The sequence below is a fragment of the Palaemon carinicauda genome, chromosome 44 (assembly GCF_036898095.1).
Source record: "Palaemon carinicauda isolate YSFRI2023 chromosome 44, ASM3689809v2, whole genome shotgun sequence".
Lineage (NCBI taxonomy): Eukaryota > Metazoa > Arthropoda > Malacostraca > Decapoda > Palaemonidae > Palaemon > Palaemon carinicauda.
Genome location: NC_090768.1, coordinates 31,283,739 through 31,298,738, shown reverse-complemented (window position 1 = coordinate 31,298,738; position 15,000 = coordinate 31,283,739). Strand labels below are relative to the sequence as shown.

At 35.8% G+C, this 15,000-nt stretch overlaps 1 protein-coding gene across 3 annotated transcripts in view; it reads left to right on the top strand.

Annotated features, from left to right (window-relative positions):
• The window catches only part of LOC137634121 (trypsin-2-like), a 97,032-nt gene that overhangs the window by 70,492 nt on the left and 11,540 nt on the right, over positions 1-15,000 (top strand). For 2 of the 3 annotated variants that reach the window (XM_068366344.1, XM_068366343.1), the window contains exons 2-4: positions 748-888; positions 8,212-8,280; positions 9,256-9,318. In XM_068366344.1, the coding sequence (XP_068222445.1) occupies positions 846-888; positions 8,212-8,280; positions 9,256-9,318 (175 nt within the window). In that variant the 5' untranslated portion in view covers positions 748-845. The remainder of the gene's footprint in view (positions 1-747; positions 889-8,211; positions 8,281-9,255; positions 9,319-15,000) is intronic. The other variant, XM_068366345.1, reaches the window with a different exon arrangement.

Below are 15,000 nucleotides of genomic sequence, written 5' to 3'. Positions count from 1 at the left end.
CACTCGGCAGCCGATACTTCCACAAGAACAAAACAGTATGATAAGATTTAACGCTTTTAGGAATAAAATGCATTTAATTTTGGACCAAAGTTATAACATTTTCAGGCGTCCAGTAGTTAAACGATCAATTCGTATTGTCAGAAATTACTAATTTTCCGAAAACTAACAGAGGCCAACACTGAATATTCTTTAGTTATTACGCTTATTATTATAACCTCTATTAAGTAAGTTGGAATGTTGTTCTGTTAAATTGTTTGTGTAAAAGTTTTTTTAGTTCTATAAGATCCATCTTTCTCTTTTCAATGTATACTCTAAGATGAATTTCATGAATACACAGACCAAGTTCAATTAATTGTGTTCGTAGTTACTAGATGTCGCTAGAACACGTGCCAGGGCGATAAATGAAAATGTATAGTGGAAAATATCAGTAGGCTTACTCCTTATCGGGTTACCTATTTGACTTCTCATTGGGTTATTTTATCGCTGTTATCATTTAACATACATTCACGTGTAAGGATATGTACATATAGGCGCTCACGCTCCTGTGTGCAGAAACATTTAAACGTATACAAAGTCAAGGTACCTTTGATGTAAAATGTCACTTTTGAGGTCCCAAGTGGGAGTACATCTCTCTCTCTCTCTCTCTCTCTCTCTCTCTCTCTCTCTCTCTCTCTCTCTCTCTCTCTCTCTCTCTCTCTAAGTATGATAATAGATCTAATTTCACACCTATTTTTTTTTTTTTTTCAGAAAATGGAAAATATACCTTCGTCATCACGAGGCTAAAAATTCAATGAAAAGATCAAGTTCCGTCGAATTCGTTTTCTGTTGCATATAACAAAAGCATAATGTCGCCACTAGAATCACACCACCGAAAGGGGATTTGTCACAGTAAGTTTATTTTAATGTTCAATGGAATAGTATATGTGTGTCTGCAGTCTTAAAATGAATTAATAAGTAGTTCATAAAGGCAAAATACAATTTTATTTTTTTTTTTCGTAATTTGTCGTTGCACCTCACAATCAATTCCATGAAACCAAAAAGAAGCAGGTGACAAGTCATGCGAATTTAGTGTCCAGGAAAACATATTGACCTCATTTTATTCATTACCAGAAACGTACCCCCAAAGAATTTTTCTTTTTCTTTGATTTTAAGTTTCAAGGCCACAATTTAGTGCAAGGCCGCGTGGAAGAAGGTTGTACTAGACCAGTGGTTCCAAAACTGGGGGGCGCGCCCCACTAGGGGGGCGTGAGGACGATACAAGGGGGGCGTGAAGTCATCTGCTCGAAATTACTTGTTTAATAGAATAATAAAATCATTAAAAGAAAAAATATCTGTCATTACATACATGCATCCATCTCACTAAATTTGACCAGAAATTGTGCCTTAGTCTCATAAGTATTTCAAAATATTATATGCCATGTTTTCAAATTATCTATTCTTTAAATTTCAACTCAATTTTGCCAATTTGCTAATGATCAAACTTTTTTTCGGTCACTTTGAACCAAATGTTTCGCTTTTAGTTACTGGAATGTACTATTATTTGTTTGAGTGGCTTTCATTATTAAAATGTAATACAAACGGAAATCTGTTTTCCTGTAGAATGCTAAGAAATAAATGTAAGAATCATTTCATATATAAAAAAAAAAAGAGAGGAGTGGGGGCGTACGGGTCTACTGGAAGCAAAAAGGGGGCGTCAGGTTAGATAGTTTGGGAACCACTGTACTAGACAATTTTCGTTTAGTGATTAGTGATAAAACTTGGGAAAAACTATGCTTCTAATCCCAAAATAATAATTAACTGCAAAATAATAGCTATCTTTTAATTCATTATTGGTGTTCTACTCATGACATTCAGACTACGTTCATCACAGAAAATAGCCTGGATAAACTAAATTGTTTATATGCTTTCTATTATTGTAAAGTTAGCGTGATAAACGTAATAATCTTGAATTGTAAGCGTGCCAAACGAGTTGTGACGGCTACAGTATGTATCTAATGTGATCATCGAATGTTATTGGGTCCTTTGGCCAGACAGTACTACATTGGATCCATCTCTCTGGTTACGGCTCATTTTTTCTTTTGCCTACATATACACTGAATAGTCTGACCTATTCTTTACCCATTTTCGTCTATCTTAATAAACCTGACACCGTTGAGATTACCCAATAATTCTTCTTCTCTCAAGGGGTTAACTACTGCACTATAATTGTTCAGTGGCCACTTTCCTCTTGGTAAGGGTAGAAGAGACTCTTTAGCTATGGTAAGCAGCTTTTCTGGGAGAAGCACACTCCAAAGTCACACCATTGTTCTTTCCTTTCCTCACTGGGCTATTTTCCCTGTTGGAGCCCTCGAACTTATAGAATTCTGATTTTCCAACTAGGGTTGTAGCTTAGCAATTAATAATAATAATAACAATAAAAAAGATATTTAGTACACTGTCCCCTTCTCATGCTCTTCGGTGGCCTTTTGTTTGTTCACGAATGCACATAAATTAAAAAAACGCTATATGGTCGTATTTCTCGTCTTATACCAAATAATTTAGTAGTTTGTAGTCTTCGATAACCTGAAAAGGATTGATTGATTGATTTAAAGTTTTCAGGCATCCTGACATCTAAGGTCATTGACGCCGGTAACATTTGATTTATGTATACAAAAATAAAAAATAAAATAAAATAAAAAATAAAAGAGTATTCATTTAAAATCATAAAAGTTGAATGTCATAAAAGTTAAATATTTTTCAGAAGACCTGCTTCTGAAATAAATCTAAAAATGCGACTTGCATGGTAGGACACATCATTTCCAAGAATCTTGGCAAGGATGAACCTGCCACCCTCACCTCGAGCCTCAAACAAATATCTATTCCTTAAATTGTTATAATTGGGGCATTCGGTCAACAAATGCCTTACTGTTAGAGGTACTAAACAGTCGTCACAATACGGTTGGTGTTGGCCTTTCAGCAGAAACTTGTGTGTCAACCGAGTGTGACCAATACGGAGACGACAAAGAGACGTCTCCCATTTTCGGGGCATCATATTATACCTCCAAGGAGAGGTATTTTGTTACCTCTCGCATTTTATTCCCATCTAGGCTATCCCATTGCTGTTGCCATTTATTGCAATAAAAAGGATTGATTGTCTGTCAACTATGGCTATTCATATGTTTAACCACAATCACGTAATAATGTCGTCATAAGATGTCAAAATCCTTTCTAATTAACGTGGCAGTAAAGCCTTACATTGCGGAGTGATACAGTCTCTTGGGACTTCATTCTCATATTGAAGTCGCATAGCAAAATCGGGTCTTCAATCTCAGAATGACGTCACACTTCTGACGTCACATTCTGCTATTCTAACATCATGATAATGAAGTCGTGATATTCCTTAACATTGTTTACTACACGATGAAATTATAGCATTTACAGATTTATGAAGTATGCAATTCTTATATGAAGACTTACAATCAGAATAACATTCTCTCTCTCTCTCTCTCTCTCTCTCTCTCTCTCTCTCTCTCTCTCTCTCTCTCTCTCTCTGTGCTTAACACCGTTTATGACTTTATAATAACAAAATAACAAAGCAATTAAATTTTAACTTTTGCATTACACACGCAGATCTATCTCTTCTATTTCATAATCATGGTTACTGCTAAATTAGATGTTTGGTTGTCCAACTCTATGAAACACACAATCCACTCATACTTGGGTTTACAAGGACGGTCATGATCAGAACACTTTTGTTTTTAAGTCATATAACTCTCTATTCCTCAATGGATATATGTACATACATTAGCGTATATATATCATATGTCATACAAGTATCCTGGACCAGGGTTCGAAACCCGGCCGGTCAGATACTATAGTCTTTGAGTGATTTGGCCTGGGGCTCTCATCCCGAGGTCGTTAAAATCCAGACTTCAATGTATTAAAGTAAATGGCTTACTTGAAATATATATATATATATATATATATATATATATATATATATATATATATATATATATACATACATATATATATATGGATATATGTATGTATGTGTATGTATATACTGTAATATATATATATATATATATATATATATATATATATATATATATGTATATAGATATATCTATATATACTGTATATATGTATATTTATATATATATATTTATGTATATATATATTTATATATATATTTATGTATATATATATTTATATATATATTTATATATATTTATATATATATATTTATATATATATATATATATTTATATATATATATTTATATATATATATACATATATATATATATATTTATATATATATATATGTGTGTGTGTGTGTGTGTCTATAGTAGCCCTTTCTGAGTGGGATAGCTTAACATGGTGAAAGGGTATTGTCTATCGCTATGATCAACAAAGCTGTACTAGTCAGGGACACTCATATTAACTTGGTTTGCTGTGACCTATGAGACAAATGTCTCCCACCATCACCAATCCGTACTGGCTAGCGTGGCGATGAAAGCTGGCCAAACCCCAGACTTGAATAAAGACATGTCTGAGGCCTTTGTCCTACAGTGGACTAGAAACGACGCCATTTGTTGTTATCCAAAGAAGTTGATAGCACAAAGAATGTTCATTTTTTTGTGCCGTTTTAGGAGTTATTTATTTCACCAGAAAAATCTTATAATTTGACTGAAATTGCATAAATTTAACTCATTTTTTACTCAAGTTGCACCACATTGCCCGCATGAACAGGAAGTTTTTTGGAGCCCTTCCAACATTTTATTCGCCCAATTCGTTTTTATCTTCCAGGAATATGTCACTTATGCATGAAGGATTCCTAGGGGCTGTGCCCGGAATACATTTAGATTCATGGTCGCCACTGTTATTCATTGCATAGAATTTTTATTTTAGGCTACGTGATGGACATTCCCAATTCTCATGTGAAAAGAGAGAGAGAGAGAGAGAGAGAGAGAGAGAGAGAGAGAGAGAGAGAGAGAGAGAGATCTGTACTGAATCCATTATATTACGTGTTACCATTTATTATATCCATAGTAATGAATGACTCCATCTTGTGTTCATGTCTATGGTGTTTTTGTACAAATTGATTATGTATCTAGATATTTTGAAATCAATACAGATAGGTACAACCTTAGAAATTCATCATGCGTCTTATTTTGAAATCAATACAGATAGGTGCTATTTCAGACAGGGTTTCTTTACCGTGAAAAGATATTCAACACTTAAATCTTTATAAATTTCTCCTGGTGACCGAGCAAGGGCAGTTGTCTGTTTCATTCTACCTACGACTCAAAAAATGGATTTTCCTCCCATTGTTTCTTTTTTGGTTTTACCGCGTCCCTTTTGTAAAGAGGCTGGCTTGTAGTTTCTTTTGTGGAAAACCTTTATCACTTTCCGTTCTCCATCTGCCCTTGAGTTAAGGCATTGTTTTGACCACAGCTTCCGTTTCCTCTTATGAAAACAATAGCAATATCACATATGTATAGCATCACTTAAGGATAATGTAAAAAGTAAATATCACATATAGGTTTTCCCTTCTACAAGATAAGAGATAAAATCTCATCTTAATCGTTCCTTCTCTACAGGTTCTTCAAGGGGATTTGGGTCTTTAAGAGAAGAAAAAAGGTGTAGACTTACTGAATGTTCTTTTTCTTACTCTACCATAAATTCCCGTCAAGTAAAGAGGGTACCTTAGACTCAGAGAAGATTTATTCTCTCAAAAAAAGGGATTGGATTGGAATTTTATTCAGTTTCCTCGTTCATTTCCCACCTTAGTCAACCTTCACTCGCAACGAGGGATCAAAAGAAAAGTGGAAAAGCTGCTGCAGAAAAATATTTGCTCGTTTGAAAGTAATCGGGAAAATCATTGAAAAAGAACAGAGCCATCTGGCGGCCATAACTCGTGTTTGCTCTTGTATGTATCACGCATCATGGCGATACTTTCTCTCTCTCTCTCTCTCTCTCTCTCTCTCTCTCTCTCTCTCTCTCTCTCTCTCTCTCTCTCTCTCTCTCTCTCTCTCTGTTAAGGCGATGAAAGAGTTGACTTTAAGTCGTTGATGATGTCAGGATATACAGAAGTGAAAATTCATGTAAAATCCATAGATAGGAAGAAGCATATCTCTAAGAATTCTTTTTCTAATCTCTTTTAGTTAAGGCTATATTCAAGTGTATTTGATAAGCGAAATTTAGTAATGAGTTATTTAAGACCTTATAGGCTTTTTGTGGACAGTACAATAGGAACCATATATATACTTCGCCAACATTCTAATCTTTTATGTCACAAGTCCTCTTTTGCCATTTTGATCTTCTTCCCTTGTTCAAGCTTCTTGGATTATTCTAGTCTCTTTTCCATCCTTGTTGTTCTATCCAATTCTCCCTACATAACCAAACCACCAGGTATTCTCATTCGGTAATCAACCGCCAAAACTACTGTTTCTCAACCCAAACTTCTCATCGAAAAAGGGAAATCTTTAATTGTGCTTTTTCGTAAAGGGAGATGAAATTTAACAGTGTGAAAATTGAATGTGGGTAACTACGACAAAATTGATGAGTCTCTACCAAATTAAAGATATATACATTCAAGTCTACTAACTCAATTATTATTATTATTATGATTATTTCGCTAAGGTACAACCCTAGTTGGAAAAGCAGGATGCTATAAGCCCGAGGGGTCTAACAGGGAAAATAGCCCAGTTAGGGAAGGAAATGAGGAAACTACAAGAGAAGTAATTAACAATCAAAATATTTTAAGAACAGTAACTACATCAAAATAAATATTTTATATATAAACTATAAAAACTTTAAAAAAACAAGAGGAAGAGAAATAAGATAGTGTGCCCACAAGCAAGAGAACTCTTATCCAAGTCAGTGGAAGACCATGGTACAGAGGCTATGGCACTATCCAAGACCAGAAAACAATGGTTTGATTTTGGAATGTCCTTCTCCTGGGTGAGCTGCTTACCATAGAGAAAATCTTCTACTCTTACTAGAGGAAATTAGCCACTGAACAATTACATTGCAGTAGTTAACCTCCTGAGCGAAGAAGAATTGTCTGATAATCTCAGTGTTATCAGGTGCATGAGGACAAAGGAGAATATGTAAATAATAGGCCAGAATATTAGGTGTATGTGTAGGCCAAAGTAAAATGAGCCGTAACCAGAGAGAAGGATTCTATGTAGTACTGTGTGGCCAGTTAAAGGACCCTATAACTATTTAGCGGTGGTTTCTCAACGGACTTGTAGAATTTTTGGGGGTCCAATGCTTTCAAAAAGAAAAAAGTATGTGGTAGAATCACACACACACATACAGACACGCACACATTCATATATATATATATATATATATATATATATATATATATATAAACATATATATATATATATATATATATATATATATACATATATATATACATATATATATATATACATATATATATATATATATATATATATATATATATATATACATATACATATACATATACATATATATACTCTTATCTATATTCCTTTATCCTGCTTCTTTAACCCACAAACATTTCCTGTTAAGCGTATGACCCCACCACGGACTTATACATTATTTTCACACACTTCTTCAACCTCAATGCATTAAACCCTAGTCTACATATTTCAACCTTTTTCTTTACATTTCCTCTTCTCCTTTCATGAATGTCATTTGTCTTATATTTACGAATACATTCTACATCCTCTTTTCCTTAAGATCGCATATATCGTAACATTCACATCACCCAAGTATTGATTAGAGGAACACTATTAGCTACTCCTCTTCTTACCATTACACCCAACAGCATTCTCTTCCATCTTCTCTTCACTAACACATAATACAGCAAACTATTTCTTAACATCTTTTCCTTGCCAAATTCATATTATGTAAATTCCTCATTTCAGACAATTTAATAGGAATTTTCACAAGACTTTCCCCCATTCTAATTTACATTGGAATCACCTAGCAGAAATATTAGAGTTAACCCCCCTTTAAAGGAAAACAAATTGTATTCAACTTAAAATATTTTGGAAACGTGGGTGGGATTATGTATAATGCATCTTTAGCTATAAAATTACAGCAAAAGGTTACCTGGTACGAAATTTCTTAGTCCTTTAATTATGTTTATTTTGGTACAAGTTTTGCTCTAAGTGGAAGTTGGTTAATATTTTTAATGGTTCTTTTTCCTCCTTTAATTTTCCAGATTATGTTTGCTCCATTGCAGTCTCCATTTTGCTGTTATCGCAGATGGGGACCTCAGATAGATTACCATGTAAGAGAACTTTAAGTTTAATGATGAGAGAGAGAGAGAGAGAGAGAGAGAGAGAGAGAGAGAGAGAGAGAGAGAGAGAGAGAGAGAATCTAGGAATCCGAATATGCCTTGTGAATTTAGTATTTCTTATAATAAAACTTACAAAAGAGAGATAAGTGGTGTTTGGTAATCTTAGAATATTTCTCTTATTTCAATGATACTGGCGATAAAAAAAAAAACAGGACAATAATAGGGCAGTAGTGGGACAGAGTCTATTGTATAAACTATAGATATCTTGCTTTTTTATGAGAGAGAGAGAGAGAGAGAGAGAGAGAGAGAGAGAGAGAGAGAGAGAGAGAGAGGGGGGGGGGTTTCCTCAGGGATGGTCAGCTTGATAATGAAATTTGGTGTTGGGAGAAGCGAGAGACAAGATTTCATTATAATTTATAGCATTCAGCAGCTACGTTTCAACGCTTCCCAATTGGTTTTTTACCATCATTCCATTTTCCCTAATGTTCCTTCACTTAAGGGCCTTGGATGATGGTATGCATCCTAGCTGCTTGTAACAACCTTCACTTTTTGTTATTTATCTATAAATGAGCAGTTTCGATGTGATTCATACGCAGCTGTCTTGTTAAGAGCCATATAAGAAGGCTTGTTCCGATTTTATACGTAAGTGAATAACTGTAAGCACACACTCTCAACATGATTTGTAATCTTAAATCTCACGTAATTAATCTAGAAACTTGTTAATTGTAGAATGTCAATATGATTGAAATATGAACTTTGAAGTAATTATCGTTCAGTTTGAAGAAAAAATATATTTCGTTCTGCACATACGTAAACAATCACACACACACACACACACACACACACACATATATATATATATATATATATATATATATATATATATATATATATGTGTGTGTGTGTGTTGGTATGTATGTATCTTTGTACATCTGATTACGTAACACACTTAAATTTCTTTTGCAGTTAGCTTTGAAGACATTGAAGAGGCAATCACCAACATCATAGGGGGAACTGTTGCAGAGCCTGGTAAGATATATGAAGCGTATCATTTTATAAATAGTCAATTGAAATGCCTCGGGTACTTCAAGAACTGCAGGACAGAACCTACCTCTTATGCTTAACGTAAAATATTGGACCATTTAAATGGGAATTGGAGATATTAGCGCATGGTGCAAATTATTGGGGATGAAGTTGAATCCTAACAAAAATTAAGAGTTGAGGACAGTAGCTTTCATTAATTGTCTCCTTAAAAAGGAGGTTAGATTAAATTATTCGTTATTCGTTAAATTATTTTCTTTTAAAAATAAATTTGTTTCATTTTCAATTGCACCAAAAATTTGCTTATTGAGAAAGTCTTTTAAGGTTTGTGGCGACCTATTCATCCTGATGAAATGTTTTAATTCTTTCATTGTGCCATGTTTTGAACACTGTTCTTTTGTCTGGTCTTTAGGTCGTAGCTCTAATCTTCATTTGTTGGACAAACTAGCGTTCCGTTAAATTCATTACCCATAGCCTGGGTATCAACCTCTGGCTCCGTCATCCAATTAGTTATTTGCCCATGTTGCATAAGATTTTAGTTTTGCGCTTTGTGAACGACATTTTCTCGTTAGCAAATAAGTCTCTTAATATTAATATATATTCTGTATACGTAAGCATTTTCCGCATTATCAGGTAGCAGTTAATTCTAACAAGTGTCCACCGTAAGGATCAATACTACAAAGTATTCTATAAGTCTTATATCAGTTGTGAACCGATTGTGGAATGTGTTTTCTAATCTGGTGGTTGAATCAGTGAAATATCTGAAATTTAAACTTGTTATTTTTTTGCTGAACAGGCTGACATTAGTTTCGTTTCATATATGCATCTTCTACTTACCTCGCTACTGATCTTAATATTTTATATAACTTTTAGTTATTTCCCATTTATAGTTTGTTAATTACAAAAGAAATGGTAGTTTTTTCTGATAATTCTTTATTTTGATACAAAAGATATTCAGAGGAAATATCTATTATGATATAAGAATGAATAGGTTTAGCAACAATAAAATAAATTTATAACAGCAGGTTTAAAAAAAAAGTAAATGATACAATAAAGAAACTAATATGAATTATCTTCTACGCCCACTCAAAAAGGCTTGAATAACTTGAATGAACAGGTTGCTTATTGATAGTATGGAGTCAACTGACACAACAGCGATCTTTCCTCATTAGCGGGAGGGAGTAGTGCATGACTTTCTCACATGGGTCTGTGATTTATGACACTCTTGAGACTCGATTCTACATAACCCTCCTCGTGGTAGCTAAAGTCACAGGATTATTTCCCTAGGTGCCAGTCCCCAGATTCCTACGAAGCTGATCTGAAGATCATGCAACGGAATCGTAAGAGATGGATTGAGAAAAGATGGCAGGATGACCATGCATTTGGTGAAAAGGGACAATGGACTTATATTACTATTGTATTCTGAGACTGAGCAATTGTTTTAGTGGTGTAAAGTCTAGTAGCATACTCTTGGTTTGATGGTTTATGGTGGTCAAGAAGGAACAATGGGGCGACTGGGAGACTCAGTAGGCAGTGGTTGCTCGGAGGTGTCAGTGGAGATGGGAGTTAACTTACGCTAGAACTACTGGTCTCGAAAAATGATCCAACCAGAGCCATCAATATTTATGGTGTACCAAACATAGGGTAGCACTTCTGTAATAATACCAGTCATATCCCACTTCTTCAATTAATTACCAAGGACATTCTGGACAAAAAATCCCTCGTCAGCATGAAGGTACAGTTGTAATTGAGTGTGAACATTGAGGGTCTCCTTTAACTGAGCGTAGAACATGCGAAGAGACGCCTACTGCAAAGACCAGGCTTCATGCCAAGTTGTCCTGTTATTTGAGTTATATTTTTCAAGCTGATTCACAAAAGATCTTGCAGATGTTTCTCACAGAATTCATTGGAAGCGTCCCGTTGCTGTAGGAGTGTGCAAAGAAATCAGACCTTGTCAAGAGACTGTTAGGATAACATTCGATCGAATATGTGCTTTTTTGCTTTAAATGCCACTACCACTCTGGCATTTGGCCTTGAATTGTAGACAGAAAAAAGATGGTGGCTAACATCCCATATCTTCAAGAAATTGTGGGTTAAACTGGCTGGGAAATCTTGGGCGTCATCAGTGAACATCAAAAGTCACAAATAATTTCTAGGGCATCGGATTTGAACATCTGCACTAGCATGAGAAGATCCTGATGGGCGGGCTAAAACCTGTTCAGCCAGACAGCCTGTCACTGATGACATTGAAACTTGTGATAAGGCATTCCTGTTGCAGTCAGCACATTCCACACAGGGGGCTGGGATGTCATGCCATAATACATGGCCACAAGATGGGATTGCAAGCTTGGGTTTCCATAGATGATATACCTTGATAGCGGCATGTAGGTTTTCAAGAATGGTGCACCTGAAGATATGCACGATGAGGACACAATCAATGAACATAACTGTGTTGTTAGATTCATAAAGGGCCTCTCAAAATGACCAATATGTAGCAGTGGGAGGAAGGTCTTTGTCAGACTGAAAGAAACCACTCTCAACAGTTAGTGGAAATGCACTCACATTGTCATGCTTCAGTTTCTTTAACAATTCATGGCCATGTGAGGAACAATATCTCTGCCACCTCTTACTGGATACTGCAGTAATGGCATGCTCCATATGTTCATTAACACTTAGAACATGGACTGAGTGCAGTGAAAAAAGCTGGTGTGATCTTGGGTCTGCTGCCAAGTTCAATGTTCTAATGTGCATGATTAAGAATTGCCATGACAAAGTGTGTTGCTTGGGCTGGAAGAGCCTGGTGTTAGTGATCTCACTGATGGTTCAGTTACCAAAGGTCTTATTTAGGGACTTGTGTCTGTTATCACCAGGTGGATAGCAAGACTGCACCTGAGAGGAAGCTTGAGCTGGCTAGGAGGTTCTGCCATTCACCTGGACAACAGTCTGGTACTTTGGAAATGCAGTGGGAGTGCTTCTTGATAGGAAAATAATTAATCCCATTCATGAGCATGCCAGGCGTGAGGGATGTTCTCCTAAATGTTTTAAAGATTTCTACACCTTCATTACTAGCTTTGATGATGACTTTCTTCGATTACTCGAATGTTTTCTTTAGAACAGGGATCCAGGAGAACTTGTACTTTTGGCTAAGAGAAAGCTTAAAAGGAACCTTAATATTCCCCAATTGAATTAATTGTTTAACTGACTCATTAGACAAATCAGCTGTAAATTTTCTTCATGAATGTTGCCGTTTGGAAGTTCGTAATTGTGGTGAAGAATTTTAGTTCGGGTTCAATGGACGAGTTGGTAATGCGTAATCTGGCAAATTCCCTCCCTTTGAGCAAATTTTGAAGTTGTCTGGAGCTCATCAAAATCCTTGATTTTTTTACTGCCAGGAGAAGCTTCATAGTGCACTACCAATAGATCTTCAAGTTCTTGTTGCAATGAACTGTTTTGTTGATACGTCTCTCCTTGCCGTAAAAAAGACAGAATCGCATCAAAAGCCCCATTGTACTTGTAGCTGTTGCTGGAGGAGAGGAAACCCTGGGGTACATGGCAGTAACGCCACCTGCAGATAAAAAGTTTTTAATTACTGGTCTGACTCATCGAAAGGGGCAGAATGGTATTAGTTTCATGAATCTGGTTAGTCTTCCATGAGTTGCCTGGGATCCGGCATGCAAGGTGAAACGGTAATTGCGGTGAAGGGCTCACTTCAACAGTATTAGTTCAGTAGGGATGAATCAACGGTTCTCCAGGAGGGCGAAAAATCCATTCTTGTATTTTCTCATTGTTCTGTAGCTGGCAGGAGAACAGTGTGGTTGTTGGGTATGTTGGTGGGTCCTGGACCTTTGACCAGCTGCATTCTTCAATGTTGCTGTCTGTCCTACATCAAGCATTTGATGACCAGATGGCGGGATTGGAGATACCTTTATTCCTTACACACTTACCGTTGATTCCACTGATAGTTTGAAAATCCATTTGCAGTATTTCGAAGGTGAGAAGGGATTCATAGGACAGGAAGAGACTGTGAACATCTTTATTGACATAGATCTTTGTGCAACGTGAGATAATATCATTGCCAGGATTACGTCCCTCTATTGCAGTGAGGGATGCACACTCGATGCTATTTTTCCACAAATTGGCAGCTTGTAGAGTCAGGAATACATGGTAAAGGTCTTGGTGAAAGAATCCACTTGCTAAGATCTAGTCTAGTGACCAATCATCAGATTATGCACATCTTTTTGTGACTCTACTGACATCAGTGATGACATGTGACAAGTACAGGTGATGAGCTCTGGTGGCTTCTTGGTTGATGCTGACACATAACTAGGCTGTTGGATGTTTATTAAAGAAAATGTTTCCATTCACCAGGACTAAAGATGTAGTTTAGATACTCCAGGCTAGAGATGGGTATGTTCGCTACAACAAAGTGTCAAGTTTCTTCCTTGACCTCTAGTAAGTTATCGGTTCCAAGTTATGCTAATTTGCATCTTTTGTCATGAAGTAGCCTGCATTGGGTTAGATAGCATTGTTTTCATCATTCATGGTCCTTCCTGTTTCACCCACAGGATGTTTTGAAGAATAAAAAGTAGCCTTTCCTACAGTCTGGAAAAGATAGTCATTTGGCACTCTCTGCAGGCATTGGCAGATGGTCCTTCATAGTGGCAGATCCTTGATTGCCTTTCTGCTTTCATGATGTCAACCACAAAAACGATGTGATGGCTGAACTGATATTGGAGAGAAAGTCATTCTTGGCCCTATCTTTCTCCTCTGTAAAATTGTCCTTAGTTGATACCATTCAATCACATGTTTCAGCAAACTCTGATAGCAGAACACCAGTAGACCTCATCAGGGCTTTGGTGTACAATGATGATCTTGCCTTGTTTTACACCATGAGAGACAAGGATGATTACAAGCAACTTCATGACTTCGGTAACTGGGTAGGAAAATATGCCAGAAAACCCATTCTGTTATCCATTGGGAATGATTGGCAACTTAAGCAAATTTACCCAAAATTAAAGCTCTCCATGTATTGAAATCATACTTTTTATGTTGAGAATTGCCATGTGGGGAAAGTGTTTGGCCTATTTACGATAGGATGTCACTGCCATGTGTATCAGAACTTCAGTAAGTCAAACTTGCTAATAATCATGGTTCCTTCTTTTTACTATTGCAGCCTATTTAAGAAACTGAAACATAGTCTGCTAGTCTATCTTTTCTTGTTTAGGATTTAGTTTAGTTAAAATCAGATTTCCTTTTCTAAAGACTGTTGCACAAAAAAATAAGGATATTATTTTTTATCATTATTATTATTATTATTATTATCATTATTATCATTATTATTATTATTATTATTATTATTATTATTATTATCATTATTATTATTACTACTACTTGCTAAGCTACAACCCTGGATGGAAAAGCAGGATGCTATAAGCCTAGGGGGTCCAACAGGGAAAATAGCCCAGTGAGGAAAGGAAATAAGGAAAAGTGAAATATTTTAAGAAGAGTAACAACATTAAAATAAATATTTCCTATATAAACTATATAAACTTTAACAAAACAAGAGGAAGACAAATAAGATAGAATAGTGTGCCCGAGTGTACCCTCAAGCAAGAGAACTCTAACCCAAGACAGTGGAAGACCATGGTACAGAGGCTATGGCACTACCCA